A 17,310-nucleotide genomic window follows, 5' to 3' on the forward strand; every position below is an offset into this window, starting at 1 on the left:
GAAGCTCTCTGACTGTAGTTAAATGCCGTGCCCGTCGGCAAACGTGAAGCGGGAGGACTGTACCCGTCGCAAGATGGCGGCCGTGTCTCCGCCACGTGCTACAAAAGCGCGCGAAGACACTTCTTTGCTTACTTACCGCGTTGGCAGAATGTACCCTTCCTCGTTGATAATCCTTTTTCATATATATATAATTTTTAATATAATTTTTTTTAAATTAATTAAGCATATTAGTTAATTTTCTTATTTTTTGTTTGTTTTTAATTATATTTTTTCTATTTATCCTTACATCTCGAGTTTGACACTGGCCAAATTAGATGCAACGAATGTTGCCATCCAATTCAGAAAATTAAAATAAAAAAGTTTATTATCCTTATTATAATTATTAATTTTCGTACCTTCGGAGGTTGGTTAACACGGAAGTGTGATCGGCTTGGAAATAAGTCTTCTCCCGTCGTGCAGACTTATAAATTTCTATAATCAATTTAAGATTAGATAATGATAAAAAAAAATGAAGAAAAAAGAAAAAGCCACGAAGCCTTGTGTCGCCGCTTCATGTGTAAAACGTTGCTTACAATCCGGTCTTATGTTCAAGAACGTCTTAAGTCTGGTCTTAAAGTTCCATCCAACGAAATGATTATATTTCGAGATTCATTCTCAAGGCGATCTTGAATATAGATTGGACTGCGAATGTACATTTAAATAAACTTAGATATCACGCAATGTCCAGTGGGGTGGGTAAACCATGCGAAATGATACGTGAGTAGCGTACAAAAGTTCTACGTTCCTAAGAATTTCGTGTATAAAATTTTTTCTTCTTTAATTAATCTCCGTGGCCTTGCTCGGAGTGTAGGGTATCGACTCCTCGTCCTCGCCGATTTTCCGCAACCGTTGCAGTTCCGCCTGCCTCGTTCTGAAACAGTGATCGTAGCGGTTTAGTCGCGATCGTGTACGAGATACCACCTCGAAATAGACGGTGAAATGCGTTCGATACCTTTCTAAGATCTCATCTTGTTCCCGGTGTTCCTTGCGGCTCTTGAGAGCTCGATATCCGACACAAATGACTATCAACAGAATGGGGATCAGGCAAGCGAGCACTATGCCGGTGGTAATTCCCGCTTGACGGGAACTATATTCTTGCTGACCTGCGATATGCATAACGAAACATGTTGTATATTATATATTACACGTACAAAGAGAACAGATTTTTTTTATAAACGTATAAAAATAATTCAAGAGATGAGCGTGTATTCGTACCCATGTATATTTAATTTAGATTTCTTTTTTGAGAATTCTGATCGGAGTGATATTTTTCTCACTGAATTCTTTTCATTTAAATTTTATTGAAATATGTAGTTAGGCAGTGGCAAAAATTAGATTAATAAGTATGCACATTAATTTATTATCTCTATAAAACGAGTTAAGATTGATAAATAATCAATGCGCATTTCATCAAATTAAAAAAGATAGAAATTCGCAGAAATATTAATGCCGGCAAAATCCAAGTAATACCGAAAATGGTATCTCTTCTAATTAGTTTTTTTTTACCACCAAAAAGTTATCAAAAAATAATACCTCTCAAATTATTCAAATTGGTTTACTGAAAAATCTCATAAAACTTTTTATGTCACTAAATTAGCAAAATTTATAAATTTGTTTTATTACAATTAATTTTAATCCTAGAAATAATAACATAACTTTGTTGTTGCAAAAATAGATTTTTTACAATAAATACATCAAATTTTAATCACAAATAAAATATTTGACAAAAATATAGAAAAAGGAAAAGGTAGTGACAAGAAAAATTTACAACTGGTGGAAATTTCCATTCCATTATAATGCTGTTTTAATGCTGCATCGTAATGTCAGCTGTTCTCTTTTATTATCTCAAACATTCTGTGCATGCATGTGGAATAGAAATTTCCTGTCATCTCGTTTAATGATGTACAAAATTTTATTAAGACTCTTTTACAATACGTGAAGACAAGTATATGATATGATTAAATAGCTATAAATATTATTGTTGCAGTTATAATTATGCAAAAATAATTATATAAATCGATTATATAATTAAATAATTGCTATTGCATTTAATCGTTGCTCAGAGCCATATAATATGTAATCAATTATATTAATTGATAAATTGTCATTATATACATACACATGTAAGTGAAGTATTATGCATATTTCTGAATACAATTAATACTTTAGCTATTTCTATTCCACAGCAAGAACAGTATATATATATATATATCTATAAAACACACTAAAACTGCATTACGTGATACGGAAATGATAATGAAGTTATGGTTAAAAAAAATCGTTCAATTTTTTTTTAAATTCAGCAGCTGCTGTTTTTGTACTAAATTAAAAAAAATATAATTTTTATTAACCGCGTATCAAATAAATTTGACGTTTAATATAGATGTATTAATTTATGCGTGCAAGATGTATATTATTTCAAATTGGAATCAAAATGTATTGTCATGGTCACATATATACACACACACACACATATGCTGGCTTAAAAAGACGTGTGCAAATTTTGTCTGAGTAGAATGTATCTAAATATATATATCATTTTTATTGTAATTACGATGTACTATTGAGAAATAATTATATCTAGACGTCACTCTCTTTCGAAGGGCTGCCTGTTTTTCTAATCGAATCCGTGCCCGAATCCGAGCCCGCGGTCGAACTGGGATACTTCAGATCCCATTCTTTATCCTCGAACTCAATGTCCGGTCTATTGGGTAAGGGTTCGTGGGTGCGGTACACTTTGTCGTAAGTACGGCGCTTCCTAGTGCCGCTATTAGTTTCAATTGTGCTAGTGTCGCTAATTGGAGTAATGGCCCTATCGTCGTACGATTTTAACGGCGCGGTCTGCTTCAACGTAGATTCATTGTCAATACCAGAGTCGCGCTCGGAATAACGCCAGGATTTCATCGAACCTCCCCGCAACGAGTTCCTTCTTATATAAATAAAAGCACCGACGATGCAGGCCACCACGGGTATTAACACGGCGCAAATAATCCCCATTACGGTCCACGCTGTACGCTGAACGTACTCGATGTGACCTATAGTTGTATTATAACAAGCGTATCAATGGTAGCACGAGAATTGGAAACCAGGAAAATGGCTTTAAAATCCCATTGAAGAAAAAGCGAAAAGAGATCACGTTTAGAAGTGTCAGGAAGACGAGGGAAGAAAGTGAAAAATGAAAACCGTGTCAAATTGTTCAACGCGTTATTTGTTAACAGTTATATAAACTCGTTTCGGCGAAATGAACCTCTTGATCGATAAACTGCTCAACTGTAAGATCAGACTCGATTTAACTTTTAAAACAAATTGATGGAATTTGAGTCTCGTCTCTTGAATTAATTAATCCGGCAAATGCGCGCCAGCGTTAAATAATTTCTTTACGTATTATACTTTATTGCATTCCTTGTTCTCCTACCCCATTTAAGATCGTTAAGCAGACACGGTGAGATTGTAATGAGAAATTGATAAATAATGGCGTGGAAATACTCACGAAGGCATTCCGTGTATCCGTACTCCGGAGTGTTCCAGTATCCTTCTGGCGTGCACACCCGACGTTGATCGCCAATTAATATAAAATCCTGATTGCACTCGAAGTTTACTTTCGTCCCCGGGATAAATAGAAAATTATTCTTGCGCCCAAAGCGCGGTGTTTCCAATACACCGCAAGATACAACTTGAAAATTAAAATTATTAATTAGAATATTGCAAATCGTAATCATTAAATTGTAATAATCACCATGTACCCACCTTCTTTATCATTCAACGCTCGAATTTTGGTGTAAGTGTCGTAGTAATTTCGGGTAAAATGCGCCAAATCTCGATTCAGTGTCATAGCGTAGTCATACTGACACTGATACGAGTCACCGCACAGATCAGCCGCGCGGAATATGTCCTTCGACCTGTTCTGCGGGAGCATCTCTATCGGATATTTTCGATACTCCGGCTCGAACGTACGATTAGCATAATAGCTCGCCGTTCTACCGAATTCTCTATGAAACAAAGCCGCTCCTAAATGCTGATTCTCTTTATCTTCGAGCATCCAATGCAACGCAAAGTCCTTGTGAATAACATCCGAATGATTCAAATTAGTGAGCGCGACTTCAAATCCCGACGGACTTCTCAGATCGTCTGTGCGATCGAAATTCCAAACACCAAACAACCCTCTGGTTTTATTCTAGAATAAAAGAATAATATTATTTAATAATGTTCGTATTTACGATGTAATATAATGTAATAAGAAAGGAAAATGTATTTTTTTTTTTTTTACCAAATATGACCACGGTAAATACGTTCGAGCGGATAGAAACCCTTCGTTCTCCACAACCTCCACCCCACAACCAGTATCAAGCATAACAATGACCTCGCTCTGATTTAAAATGTACGTAGGAGTGTAAACGACGACGCCAGGGAAATGTTGAAACTTTAAAGACTGTCTGTCAAAGTACACTTTTTGGCCATCCGCAAAAACGTCGAGCCGATATCGCCACTGTGCATGCTTTGGTCTTAAACGCACCTCAATGGTAGCAGAATTATTACCTCTCACTGCAAAATCCAACGATTTACATAATAGCAATATTTATTATTAATATTAATAACAGGTTAAAAATTATAAAAAAAAAAAAATTAAAAATTAATTGTTTATACCAATGTTCTACCAGAAAATGTTCATGTAAAATAACGGACGCTCACCTACTATTGAAGTAAGATGCGTCGCCATCACCTGACCGTAAAGGTTGCTCGGCATTTGTTCGAATCTACCTTGTACATCAAGTTTATCTTTGATATCATTTACTCGTAGTAGAACGAATTCGCCTTTGCCATTAAAGGTATACTCCACGCCGTCGAACGTGACAAAGTGAGGATCGCCAAATACCGCCGCCACTCCTGGCGACTGATAAGCAATGCAGTCCTGTGACGGTCTTCTTTCGAATCGGAACGTCTCACAGCCGACAGCTTGTTCTTCCTGCCAAAGACAACATGCGTACATAGGCACCACGTCGTGCCACCATTGTGAAAGAGTCGGCACTTTGTTGGCCTCATTCCACGGGAAGAAGCCTAAATTGTGAGATCGATGTGGTCGTGATCCCCATTGTTGATCATACGTCAGCATCAGATAGCCGTTTTTATCATAGCAACACTGTTGCTCCGAACCGTCCATACTGAAATAATGTGAATAAGCAAAAAATGTAAAAGGATTATTTTCGACATTAATAATTATCTCTAATACAACCATATAAATAATCTCAACAAATTAAAATCTTTACATCGTATATAAATAAATGTCCCTTTAAAATAAAAAATTACTTACTTGGGCGAACCTGTTCTTACACAGTGAACCGCGTACTGATTATAATAACAATCAATATTAGAATCTTTATCGCAATTGAAATCAGGAAGGAAACGACCTTTGTCGTACAAGGCGTGCTCCAGGATGCAAGGACAAAGCGCTATTTCGGCGGCGAAGTTTTTGAGATATCGATCGTGCATAATCCATTTATCGCAGACTTTCTGAGGCCATTTCGACCCGAGTTGCCGTTCCCATTGAGGAGAAAAGTACCAGCCGAGTGGAATAGGTCTGCTCCATAAGCTCCTACATAAGATCGAAATCGTTTGAATTAAATTACGATAAATAAATTATAATTATTTTATCTTGCAAAACTTACGGTGTTATCGCTAACCCGGAATACAAGTGAGGTTCAGTCAAGTTGATTTGAATGAAACCAAACACCATGTCCTGGTGATACGGATTGTACGCGTTCTTATATTTATCTGGTTTGATATCGTATTTGCCAGTATTTGTAGATGATTTCTGAAATATATATAATAAATTAATTGATTGCTGTCACACTTTTTTACCGTTTCAAATTGTCTCGTACGAACATCCAAAAGCGCTATGTATTCAAACTCGGGTCTTGTCTTGGTTTCTCTGTATCCCCATAGCGATATGTGTACTCCAGCTTCTTGTCTGCTAGTCAAATTATATGCATTCCACGTAATTCTTATATTCGGTGGATTTTTCAAGTGAACGGCCTCTTTATCAGTAAAGAAAATTCTCTCTGTCGCCGTAGCTGGAGTTTCTAGAGAGAATAAAAATATCGTATAAAAAGGTTTTAATTTTGTTATCACATGTAATTGGTGTAATCGAAGATGTGTGCAGTGTTGAATACAAATAATTCCGAAATAATAGAAATCTTACCAACAAAATATTTTCCTTTCCAATCATAAGTACCACTGTCGATAGCGACATAGAAACGTATGTAGCCTTCGTACTTTAAGAACGGCTGAACGCAAATTGCGCGATTTCTGTCTACTACCGTACCCATCACCACCTCATTCTCGAAACGGCATTTGATCTTTTGGCTCTCGTTGAAGCATGGCCCAGTAATGTTGACAACGGTGCCGCCCAACATGTTTCCGGATTCCGGTGCAAAAACCAGCGGCAAATGTGCTCCAGCTGTTCATCATTATGCAATAATTCGTCACTCTTGAGTAAATAATTTTTTAAATTAACAGTCTCTTACCTATATCTTTATTACAGGTGCCCAGCATTATCTTCTCATCTATCCTGAAAATGTGCCGTCCTGGAAAGCCGTTCGCCCATCCCCTACTTGTTAAGTCGCGAATCGTGGTCGCTTGAGAATAAGGTTTATACTCGTAACTCTGAGTACCGTTTCCAGCATTAAATCCCACCTAAAACAAGTTTTACAAGTAAATTTATGTTTTACCAGACAAATTTCTTTTATTTTATTTTACCTTTTTTTTATTCTATTTCTTTATTAATTAAGCTAAATAAAACGTAACATAAAACTTATTTCGCAATTGCTTACATATGCAGGGACTCCATTCTCGCCTAGCGTTGTATCACCACCAGCCTCGGTGTGACTAGTCCACTGAATGTTGAGGTAATTGAAAATAGCGTAAGTAAAAACTTCATCGGTGGCTAGAACCAGTTGGAACGTGTTAGTTCTGTGAAGCGACAAATCGATGCCACCCGTGAAGGACATGTTCTTCCAAGTCGCAATAAGGGCATGCTTAGGCACAAATGAATCCGCGCCGACAACTCCCTCACGGATATCCCACATGACACGCTCTCGCATCTCCACGCCAAACTGATCGGTTCTACCTTGTAAATCCCTCTCGAGCCTGAAAAGTAATTGTCTTTCATAATCTTTGATTTTCGAAAGATAGACATGTAAAATACACATAAATTTTTTAAATAAAATAAATGTTTTAAAGCGGCAGCTAATTATTTTTTAATTATATACCTGAAATACACCCCGGGTTTCCTTCGATCAATATCGTGTTCTCTTAATAATCCTATGCGACATTTGCTGAAGAAAATGCCGATGAAGCTGGGATCGTTCTTTTTAGGCCAGTCTTTAATAGGGAACACAAGAGGGTACGTAAGGTGCTCCGGCGGATCGCTGAACTCCAAGTACCCGTTAACAGTCAACTAAAACGTTATGCAACATCTTACTTAATTGTATTCGGCAGCGAGCAAATTTTTATCGTAAAGCTTTTTGAAATCATAAAACATTCATATCAATGCATTCAATTAATGAATTAAGATTCTCGAATTAACAAATTAAATGTTTACGTTATCATTATAAGACAAGTGCTTATCAAGATCTATTTACAGATCATAAAAGTGATCGTACTCTTGTGTAGTTGAATCTAAAGCCAAAGAATGGCAGTTGAAAGTTCAGGTTCTTATGAATCTGTAGATTTGTTGCTTGTAGAGCCGATTGATAATCGCCCTTTTCGTCGTCGCCGCCCTTATCGAAGTACCAATACATAAATTCTGATCGAATTTCTTTTAATCTGTCTTCTTTTAGTGCATAAAAAGGTGGATTATCATCCGGACGAGGAGCGTATCTATATGCCTCGGGTAACTTCGAATCTGTAAGTGTACAAAAAAAAAATTAATTAATCGATGAAATTAAACATTTTTTATTTGTATTTCAATAAAAAAATACCTAATCACTCATATACGATAAATAAAAATGTCTAATATTACAATAAAAAAATTAATGTGAATTTAATGATTTATACATATCGATGTGTTCAATAAAATTCAATCATTAATTCCACATGAGTTTATAATGTATCAAAATGGCTCGTGTCTCATCCAATGAATCATCCCCGATTCATGTTAAAGTGAGTAACTGATAAACACCGTGATAAGCAGCGATAGGGATTGTCTTCTATCGCGTGTAAGGTGAAAAATACGTGAGAACTTAAAAATACAAAGAGAGAATTAAGTATTCACGGACTGAATTATTTTCAAATTACCGGTTTGCCAAAAAGGATACTTGAAAAAAAAAAATACAATCGAAAAGAATACTGGTGAAAAATAAATCTTGCGGCTCTTCTTGCTCAATATTACTCATTACGAAATAACGGTCACGCCCATTGATAACGAATTACTTACCATATCTCACATATTTCCCGGTCTTTGCTTGCACCTTTTTACCGGAAGGTTTCTTAACAGTGACCGAATCCGTCCCAGTTTCGCCTCTCGCTGCGAAAGTATTTTCCACTTTCGGCAGAACTGGCACCGGATTTTTCACGTCGTCGTTCTTCTCAATGGGAGTTAAATCTTCCTCTTCCACGGCGAAATTTTCAACCTCCTCCTTGAGAAGAGCCTCTTTCGTTTGCGGCGGCAAACTGACATTCTCTTCCGTGCTTTCGTTCTCGATCGATTCAGGTAAATTTAATCCGAATGCACTTTCGAACGTTTCGCTGGTATTTTGCGCGATAATTCCGCGTGATGTTATCGAGAGTACACAGGCGAAAAGGAAGATCCATTTCGATAATGCGAAAATGCAATCGAGCTCCATCCACGACGCTCGAGATCGCATTTTCGTGAAGTGAATGATGTACCAACTAATTACTTTAATACGCACGACGAGACTGAACTCGGAATCAGGTAACAGGTCGCGATAACGATACTGATATCATCGGCTCTAGTACGATAACATTTATCTCTTTACTACAGGTGGGTGCGTAGAACGGGAAAAGTAAGGATGTCGCACGTTCTACTTACAAGAAGGGCGTTTCCGTTCACAAAATAATGTACGCTATTTATATTAACTTGAACGAGTCATCTCGTTTTAAATTCATTCAAAATTCGTCGTTTTAGAGGCAAATTATTTATTTGACCTTTGCAACTGTCATATGTACAAAGCAGATACTTTTAGTACGATCAGTTCGTAAATCCATTGTGTACCCAAATCTTTTTTTTCTTTTTTATGGTCTTGCAAACGACAGGTTTTACAATAAAACACGTGCGGTATATATAGCAAATATTATACGAAAGCTAATTCATTTTTAAAGTCATATGTCTAATACTTCTTTTTACATGAACTCATCATCCACATATCATTTATGGTATCCATTATATGCATAATAAAAATGTATGATGCTCTTACATCGATATTTATATAGTTCAACATAAAACGCGAACCAAAAAAAGAACAAAAAAAAAAAAAACTGTACTGTAACTCCGTTGCAGCTTTTTAAAACGTGTACATGCGAAAAATTTTTCCTCGTTTAAATGTACCACGCTCCAAATGCATCATAGAATAAATATACATGTTAACAGTAATAGATACGTCTGCATAACGTAGCATGTATAGAGGGTACATCAATAATGTTCGATGAGTTAATATTCAACGGATACATATCATTTTATAACATTTAAGAGACATAAAACATATCTCCTCATTAATTGTATAATACAGTTAGACGGGTGCCTATTTTATACCTGTGAAAAACAAAAAAAAAGTCAATATTCTTGTAAATGTTTCAAACGCACCGAACATTATTAATACATTTAACTGTAAATTATATTCAGAGTGTTAAGCAACTTTCTTCTTTTTTTTTTTAATGCGATATTCAAATAGTTAGATATGTATACTGCAAGGATCTTAAAAGTAGGGGAAATTATGGATTTTTTGTACTGTGACGGTATCTTATATATCAATATTGTCCAAATGTTTACAAAAAAAAGTATATTACATTTTTCATGTTGTTCAGTGTTGTAAATCTTTTCGATTGATAGTACGTATCACAGAAGAAATCTATAAAAGTTACAGAAAGAATCCAAAATAACATAAAAAAAAAAATTAAAAAAAAGGAGAGATCTTAAAGAGACATGTCTAAATTGCCTTGTAGAACCTATGTCAATATAATATTGCAAATATGAACCATACACTTCATCATTAAATGAAAAGACTTTTTTACAACATTTTATTTGTAATGAAATAATCTTTCTTACGATTGATTCTTTCTTTAATATTACGATGTCGAGGCATTATCTCCATTACTGTCCATATATCCGCCAGACCCATTCATGACAAACGATGTTCCCAAGCCGTATAAGTGCCCACAGTACTTTGCATCATCAATATTATCTTCAAAAAACATCTGGAATAAGAATTAAAAGTAAATTTAATTCTTCATTATTATATTCATTTTTTAAAATTTATTATTATATTAATTATTCATAATACTTGATAATTTACGTCTTATACATTGTACTTACTTCTCGCATCTTAAAAAATACCATCCCAGTAAGAAGAGAATCGGATCCGGCTTGATGTTGGGGACCTACTCTCTGAATTTCCAGTTGTTCTGCCACTTCTTGTAAACCGCCTTTTAGGTTCTTGCACGATTTCATTAAGTACTATAAATATATTATAAAAACATATTATTACTTGTATATTTTAATTAATTTTATTTAAAAAAACTTACTTTTACATCATATATCGTTGGGAAATATATCCTAAGAAGCTCGAAAAATTCACTTTCCTCTTGTGGCAATTTCTGATCTGTCAGAAGTTTCAATAAATAACCGAAGTCGTAGCCAGAATGAAAAGATAGCCATTTTATGTCATCAACAAGAACAATTCCTGATGTCATTAATAGTTCGGCAAATTCTAAAGGATCAATGCCCTCCTCTTCGTGTTTTTTGAACTGTATACCACTATTTTGTAGCATATCTATACTATCCTGTGCATACATATCTTCACTAGAAACAACAAAACGTACATATCTTATTACCTGAGTTATTAAAAAAAGAGAAAAAAATTTTAATGTAATTATTTTAAAACTAAGAATTATATAAATCGTAATATAAATAATATAAACTTACTGTAAGTTAAATTTAAAATTAAACTGCCATGTTGTATAGCTACCACCTGGCGTATTCCCCGACTCATCAAGAAATGTGAGACCAAGTTGAATTATTCGCAAAAGATCTACATTGCAACGTAAGAGCTGGTATTGATAGTCGGCATTAGTTCTGAATTCTCCTGTTTCAAACAAAACAAAACAAACAAACAAAAAATTGCAATTGGTAATATATTTACAAGCGACATATTGTAAAATTTGTATAAAATCTAAAAAAAAAATGTATTGTTACCAATAGGCCTAGCTACAACACCCGGAAATTCTGTGTCCATTGCGATATACTGATATTGTTGCACGACTTGACGAATTGTACGAAATTCTTCTTCTAGATTGTGTCCCCATACATCTCTGATTCCACATTCTTCATTACTGGGCATAGTCCCTCCCCCCTTCTGCTGCCCTATTTGGTTGGTCCCACCTACAATTTTTTTATGAGCAAATAATATTGTTAAATATATAACATAAAAATATTCAATGTTGTTCGTTGACTCCTTAGTTCAATATTAACTTTATATGATAAAATACATATATAAAATGCAACCATTAAGTTTTATATATTATTGTAATTTAAATACCAGGAACATGAAAGTGAGATCAATTCAAACTAGTTTCTTTTAAAGTTTATAGAATTAATTAAATATTCACACTATCTATATAAAATTATAAAAACATCCCCTAAAGAATGACTTCTTTATTTGAAATGTAATTACATAATTTTTTATCAATTATTTATCTACCAAGTTTTCAAATGCTAAACAGAATTTTTTGCAGTACAGCTTCCAAGATATGCATTCTTCAGAAATAGGCACATCTTCTCTGGCACTGACAGTATAAAATGCACGTTTTCCAATTGTTTCATTTAGTACTAATACATTATTGTATGTGATATTCCTTTTATTACACTTATACTTTCATCCACTTGAAACTTGCCTTTATTTACTTTGCTTCCATATTCCTGTAACGTGTATGTTCTTTATTTATCAACCAGATATAAGGATTTCACTTCTAATGCTCCTGATGCTAGTAAGCACAACTTTTACATTACAAGGCATTATTACAAATATTAATACAACTTATTGCATCTCGCGAACAAAAATCAAACTAATACGTTTCACGTACCGGTAGCTGAAGGCATGTTTCTGCATTCACCGGGGCTACTCTTGTCTGCAAATTCCCTCCGTCACGGCCTTTCCTTCTTCATATCACTGGAAATATATGAAACGATCGGTGAAACAACCACCTATACAAATGCCTACAAAGTTTAGTGATCGAGAAACTACGGAGTGTTGCCTGCATCATTTAAGAGCTAGGTATTACGCGGAAGTAACGGCTAGACGTAGACCTCAGTCGTTCGGTTAGAAGGCAGGTTATGGATCGCGAGTAAACAACAACAGATCATCACAGTGGACAATCGCGCGGCGGTAAAACGCGGGCCGGTGCGGGGACGCGAGTGGACGCGCGTACAGAAGCGATGCCGGAGAACGACGGAACTCGTGGGTTTGTCGGGCAAGTGCCTCTGGTAGGGCGCTGCGAAGGGTTATGTGTGTCTCGCCGAGGGACCGAGTCGAGGACGTCGTCTACGAAGCACGCAGGCAGCACGACGCGGACACTTCGTACCTTGCAGTATGATGATTCCCAGGTCCGCAACGTGTGACGCGCGTAACGATCCAATCGAGGCTTTGCACCTTCGGGCCCGCAATCCTGCCGTGTCAAATCATGAACGGTTCAAACGACTTCCTCTGTGCCTGGTGCCTGAGGCTCGGCGGAGCTCTCGGTACGCGCGATACGAGACAAGAGCGCCACAGTCGCCAGTATTACGCGCAGAGACAGCACGGCAACCCGGGATGAAAAATGCATCCCGTGAGCTAATGCCCTCTAAGCGGATACCGCAGGAAGTTACTAGCGAAAAAGCACGTCGACAATAACGAGTAAGAACCGTGCGAATCGTGAATTGCGACATAAAATACAAAAAAAGAAAAAAATAGATTAATTTTATAATTAATTGTTTAAAAGTAATTTTATAATTAAAATTATCTATTAAATCGTATTAGCATTGATAAAAATTGTTAACAGTTAATTTTTCTCGCACCATTTTTTTTTATATCTAAAGACAATGATCAGAATAATTAAAAAATAATTCGAAAAATTATTTTCACGTTGTTTCTGCGGAAAGAGAAATTTTATTATAAATCGCACGTGCATTTTATATAATTTTATTGCGGATAATTTACAGTCCTTCGCCGTGATGGAAAATATGATGGATTGGCTTATTCTAGAGATTAACGCATAACTTTTACCCCTCTCTCCCCCTGCTAGATTCTTTATTATTCTTCATACATTACGTAGGATGTTTTCCTCGCGGTAAAACCGCCGAGCGATATACGCGGCAAGTTGTCCCTACTACATAACTTAGAGCAACTTCCTCCACGGTATCTATCTATCTCGTTCGTGCGGGAAGTTATTCTAAGTTATGCAGATCACAAAGTGATCGTCTTTGCCGCTGCAAATTGAAAGGGCCGGAAGCGATCAAGCGTACACTGATGGAACCTAATACCTTCCTATCGAAAGAAATAATGGCGACCATCGATTGTGACAACGTGATTTCGCGCCATGAAAGTGGAACGCGGTAATGCCTTCATATTTAATATTCTCTCTCGTTTAAAGGCCGCTTTCTTAGTTAAAAAAGAATTTTTTTTATCCAACTCAGATGCGTGTTAATTTTAATGACAGAATAAAGTACTAAAATGATTTAAAAGAATAGAAAACAACGGACGCAAAAGTATCGTAGCGCAACAATCTAAGTAATAATAAATAAATGAGAGCCGTGGTACGCCTGATGTTAAAAGTCATGATACTTTTTAAATCGTTCAGCAATTATAATTTTAATATTACTAGAAAAGCCAATGGAGAAGGATGAAAGAAAAAGTGGCAATGTAAGCACACCAAGTTCTTATTTGCATTCACATTTAATTATACGATGCGAAAATTACTGTAACTGTTATCAACGTAAAAATAAAGCGCGCAATAAGTTTCTCGTTAAATCTTCACGAGACTTTTTGCTCAGCATTTTTATCTAACCATTATACATTTTTACATGTCTCCTCACACGCGGACGTACTCTTGAAATTGTTTGCGTTTCCATTGCAGCCGGTATATATGAATCGCTGGCATTGTCCCGTGGCTGAATTGTACGCATATCTTGTTATGTACGCTTTGCAAGTACCCTGTTCCACGGGCAACAGGCAAACTGTAAAACAGACGCGGAGTTGCATTAAATTATATACAGCGAAAACTCTTTGTCAACGTTCTCACCGTAACGCACAAAGTTATATTTAATAATTTTAAGTATTTCTTGCCCTAAATTTAAATCAGCGCAGAGTATGTTTCAACGAAATTTGAATTGTAATGAAGCTCTGCGCCTAACTTAATGTAAAAATGCTGTGAAATGCTTACGCGATGGTTGGTCAGCCACGATTTCACGCGTCAAAATGCCGATGACAACAAACAGAAGTAACAAACGCGGTTTAAAATCCATTTTCACCTGCGTGGTAATATTTTGACGGCACTCGCGTCACCGAGTTAATATTACCGAAAATCTTGTTGGCGACGATCGGTTACGTACTAATCTGGAAAGTTGAAATCCCATCTAAACACTGCGCGCCTTTTATATAGAATATAATTTACGCGAGAGGAGGGATTATCTTTATGAATAAGATATTAAAGTCTAATCTTATTTGCGTAACAAGTTTTTTTTAAGTAGATAACGCGATGCGTCTATGTAACATTCACGATATTTTTTTTATTGTGCATACAGTCAGCATCGTTTATCATTTTCTTTTTGGTTTTCTTAGGGAATAACAACTCCGATAATGGGATAATGACTAAGTTTTAACGTGGGCCTAAATTAGCGATAAACGTGTGAAGGAAAGGTATCAATCGCAAAATTAGGTGCACGTGCCAGTCTAAGAACCGACACTAGCAGTTCGTTTTCGTCACGGTCAAACGCAATTGCTCAGCTTAAATTGTGCATTATAAGATATACGCACATACCAGTAATTTTTACATTCTAAATCCTGACAAGAGAAATCGTGTTTCCTACCATTTATCTAAAACCCGTAGTTTATATTGAAAAACTCGGCTGAAGCCAGTTTCGATACACGATACAGTTCAATAGATAGATACGGTTCAACAAATAATCAATTTGATATTTCTGACATATTCGTCACATTTATCGACTTAAGTAAGAAATTCAGATAATATTTGTCTTCAGATACGAGTTTTATTTCTCGTGATTCAATTGTCGAGAACGTTGCACTAGTGAACACATAAAAAGAATTATTGTATTTTATATCTGTTACGAAACCCAAACGCAATTCAGATTAAAAAAAAAACTGCGCTAAAATGTTAAATATAATTTCTAAAATTAAAAAATTTTAATTTACATAAGATATACTTCTTTGCAGAAAAATCGACATTTACTTGCCAAGACTAAAGTTACTTGTAACAATTTTTCTCATCTAAGAGTTTATCAATTTTTCTGCAGGTGTTCAAAATGGACATTGAAAATCTCTTAAAAGACGGCGTGCAGGCGAGGAAGCCTCTTGTCCCGCCGTCTCGGATTTAAGTGTCACGCCATAAAATCCAAGCGACAGGTTCATTTCGCGGGCGGCATCGATTAAATGCGTCGGTTATCGGAAGGTTTACGAAATTAGTTTGCCGCAAACTCCGTAGCGGGTGTCAGGTAGCTCAGGGTAACTTCCGCTACTTCGGCTACATAGCAGTTTCATCCCTATCGCCTCTCCTCGCCCTGCCTCCTCGAAGGGCGCGATACTATCGCGTGAATTATCCCATCGCGCGCAAAAGCGTCATTCTCAATGTATCAAGCATCACGTATACGAACGTCTTCGGACTTGCGACTGACTGTTACACGGTGCGTGTCTCGGAAAATAGAAGCGTTGCGGAACTGCAATTCTGAGTCAGACCGTTTTCGCGATTGCTCGAAAAGTTTTGCGCTACATTTACGGTTTCGGTAATCTCCCCGTCGGCCAAATTTAACTTGAAAACTTTGTGGCGTTTTTATTAAAGCGTTTTAAAGCGCTTGATTTACAAATATTTCGACGGACATTTGATAAAACATTGGAAAAACGCTGTAAAAAAATACGTCCAAAATCCGCTTTCACAGCCCCGATACAGATTGATTCCGAGCGATCCATCCCCGCTGGGAGAATGGTGATTTACATATAACAAGGCACCGCCAATGATTGCCTGTGGAATACATTAACTCGCGCACGCTCGACGTGTCAGCAGCCGACTATCACACGAGGTATTCTTAAACGCTCCTTAAACGTGTACTAAGCAACGCGTGAATTATATAACAACGGCGATGAGAAAGTACGAGGAAACCCGCGGCCAATAAATGCTCGCGATAAACTCGAGGAATATTTCGTGGTTTCGGCTTTCTTCCCTTCGTGTGCCAGTTGGAATTTATCGAGCAGCAGGGCGGCGGAGAGATATTGCGCCGATATCGCCGGAAATGCCAGTTTTTAACGGTTTTTGCTTGTATATTAAAGTGCAAAATAAACGGGGCATATCTTTCCTTAATGCAGAGCTATTAACCTACACCGAAGTGCAACGAATGAGATTCTCATAGGAACAAGGAATCGATTCGACATTAAATATTTTTACACGTACAAAATGTGCATTTTGTTTCGTTTCTCTTTCGTCTGTCATTCAAAATACAGACATCCAACTAATTATTCTTGCAGTGCTTTTAAATATATCGAATCTAATACGCGAAACATAGCGGCATACCACCCTCGAAGTTAACCGCGCGCACATAAGCGATATTATACATATACCTACTCGTGATCTCCCTCGCGTAACAACAGCGTCATTTTTTCGCTTACATACGGAGCTCCCGTCCTCTATCTTTCGCCTTTTTTTTCCCCCCTTGTGCAAGAGTATTCTTCCTTTTTACCGTCATAAAGAGGACCTTCGCATACAGCCTCCCAAACCGTTCTCCGTACCGCTCGCGCTGTACCACTTATCGATACTAGCTTCGGGCAATCGGCCGTCGCT

At 36.6% G+C, this 17,310-nt stretch overlaps 2 protein-coding genes across 6 annotated transcripts in view; both read right to left on the bottom strand.

The window, feature by feature from the left end:
- Positions 1 to 231: 231 nt before the first annotated feature.
- On the bottom strand, positions 232 to 9,020 carry Mesh (sushi domain containing 2 mesh). Of its 2 annotated transcripts, XM_070654834.1 has the most exons (15): positions 8,471 to 9,020; positions 7,698 to 7,939; positions 7,305 to 7,492; positions 6,867 to 7,182; positions 6,561 to 6,729; positions 6,236 to 6,493; positions 5,920 to 6,116; positions 5,703 to 5,848; positions 5,348 to 5,629; positions 4,729 to 5,198; positions 4,307 to 4,581; positions 3,787 to 4,213; positions 3,530 to 3,712; positions 992 to 1,142; positions 232 to 910 (listed from the first exon to the last, which is right to left on the bottom strand). In XM_070654834.1, exons 1-15 carry the CDS (start codon positions 8,898 to 8,900, stop codon positions 817 to 819), a joined length of 3,828 nt encoding a protein of 1,275 aa, XP_070510935.1. In that variant the 5' UTR covers positions 8,901 to 9,020; the 3' UTR covers positions 232 to 816. The 2 variants fall into 2 exon arrangements, with proteins under 2 accessions (XP_070510935.1, XP_070510934.1); XM_070654833.1 differs by lacking the exons at positions 232 to 910; positions 992 to 1,142 and adding an exon at positions 1,883 to 3,074.
- A 535-nt stretch (positions 9,021 to 9,555) lies between these two features.
- The window catches only part of Pop2 (CCR4-NOT transcription complex subunit Pop2), an 82,625-nt gene continuing 74,870 nt past the window's right edge, over positions 9,556 to 17,310 (bottom strand). Inside the window, exons 1-8 of one of the 4 annotated variants that reach the window (XM_070654843.1) lie at positions 12,850 to 13,052; positions 12,352 to 12,437; positions 11,465 to 11,650; positions 11,195 to 11,354; positions 10,795 to 11,071; positions 10,586 to 10,726; positions 10,319 to 10,467; positions 9,556 to 9,805 (exon numbers count right to left, since the gene is read on the bottom strand). In XM_070654843.1, coding sequence (XP_070510944.1) covers positions 10,339 to 10,467; positions 10,586 to 10,726; positions 10,795 to 11,071; positions 11,195 to 11,354; positions 11,465 to 11,650; positions 12,352 to 12,367 — 909 coding nt within the window. In that variant the 5' untranslated portion in view covers positions 12,368 to 12,437; positions 12,850 to 13,052 and the 3' untranslated portion in view covers positions 9,556 to 9,805; positions 10,319 to 10,338. Of the gene's footprint in view, positions 9,806 to 10,035; positions 10,468 to 10,585; positions 10,727 to 10,794; positions 11,072 to 11,194; positions 11,355 to 11,464; positions 11,651 to 12,351; positions 12,438 to 12,849; positions 13,053 to 17,310 lie in introns of those variants that run through there. The other 3 variants (XM_070654842.1, XM_070654841.1, XM_070654844.1) reach the window with 3 other exon arrangements.

Source organism: Cardiocondyla obscurior, linkage group LG04, assembly GCF_019399895.1.
Source record: "Cardiocondyla obscurior isolate alpha-2009 linkage group LG04, Cobs3.1, whole genome shotgun sequence".
Classification (NCBI taxonomy): Eukaryota; Metazoa; Arthropoda; class Insecta; order Hymenoptera; family Formicidae; genus Cardiocondyla; species Cardiocondyla obscurior.

What these genes read in the sequence shown, in the direction of transcription:
- Mesh (XM_070654833.1), bottom strand. Translation starts at nt 8,900, where the DNA reads ATGCGATCTCGAGCGTCGTGGATGGAGCTCGATTGCATTTTCGCATTA. An exon ending in AGAATGGAGTCCCTGCATAT is followed by an intron (nt 6,730 to 6,866) that starts GTAAGCAATTGC and finishes AACTTGTTTTAG; the next exon opens with GTGGGATTTAATGCTGGAAA. An exon ending in CGGATACACGGAATGCCTTC is followed by an intron (nt 3,075 to 3,529) that starts GTGAGTATTTCC and finishes ATACAACTATAG; the next exon opens with GTCACATCGAGTACGTTCAG.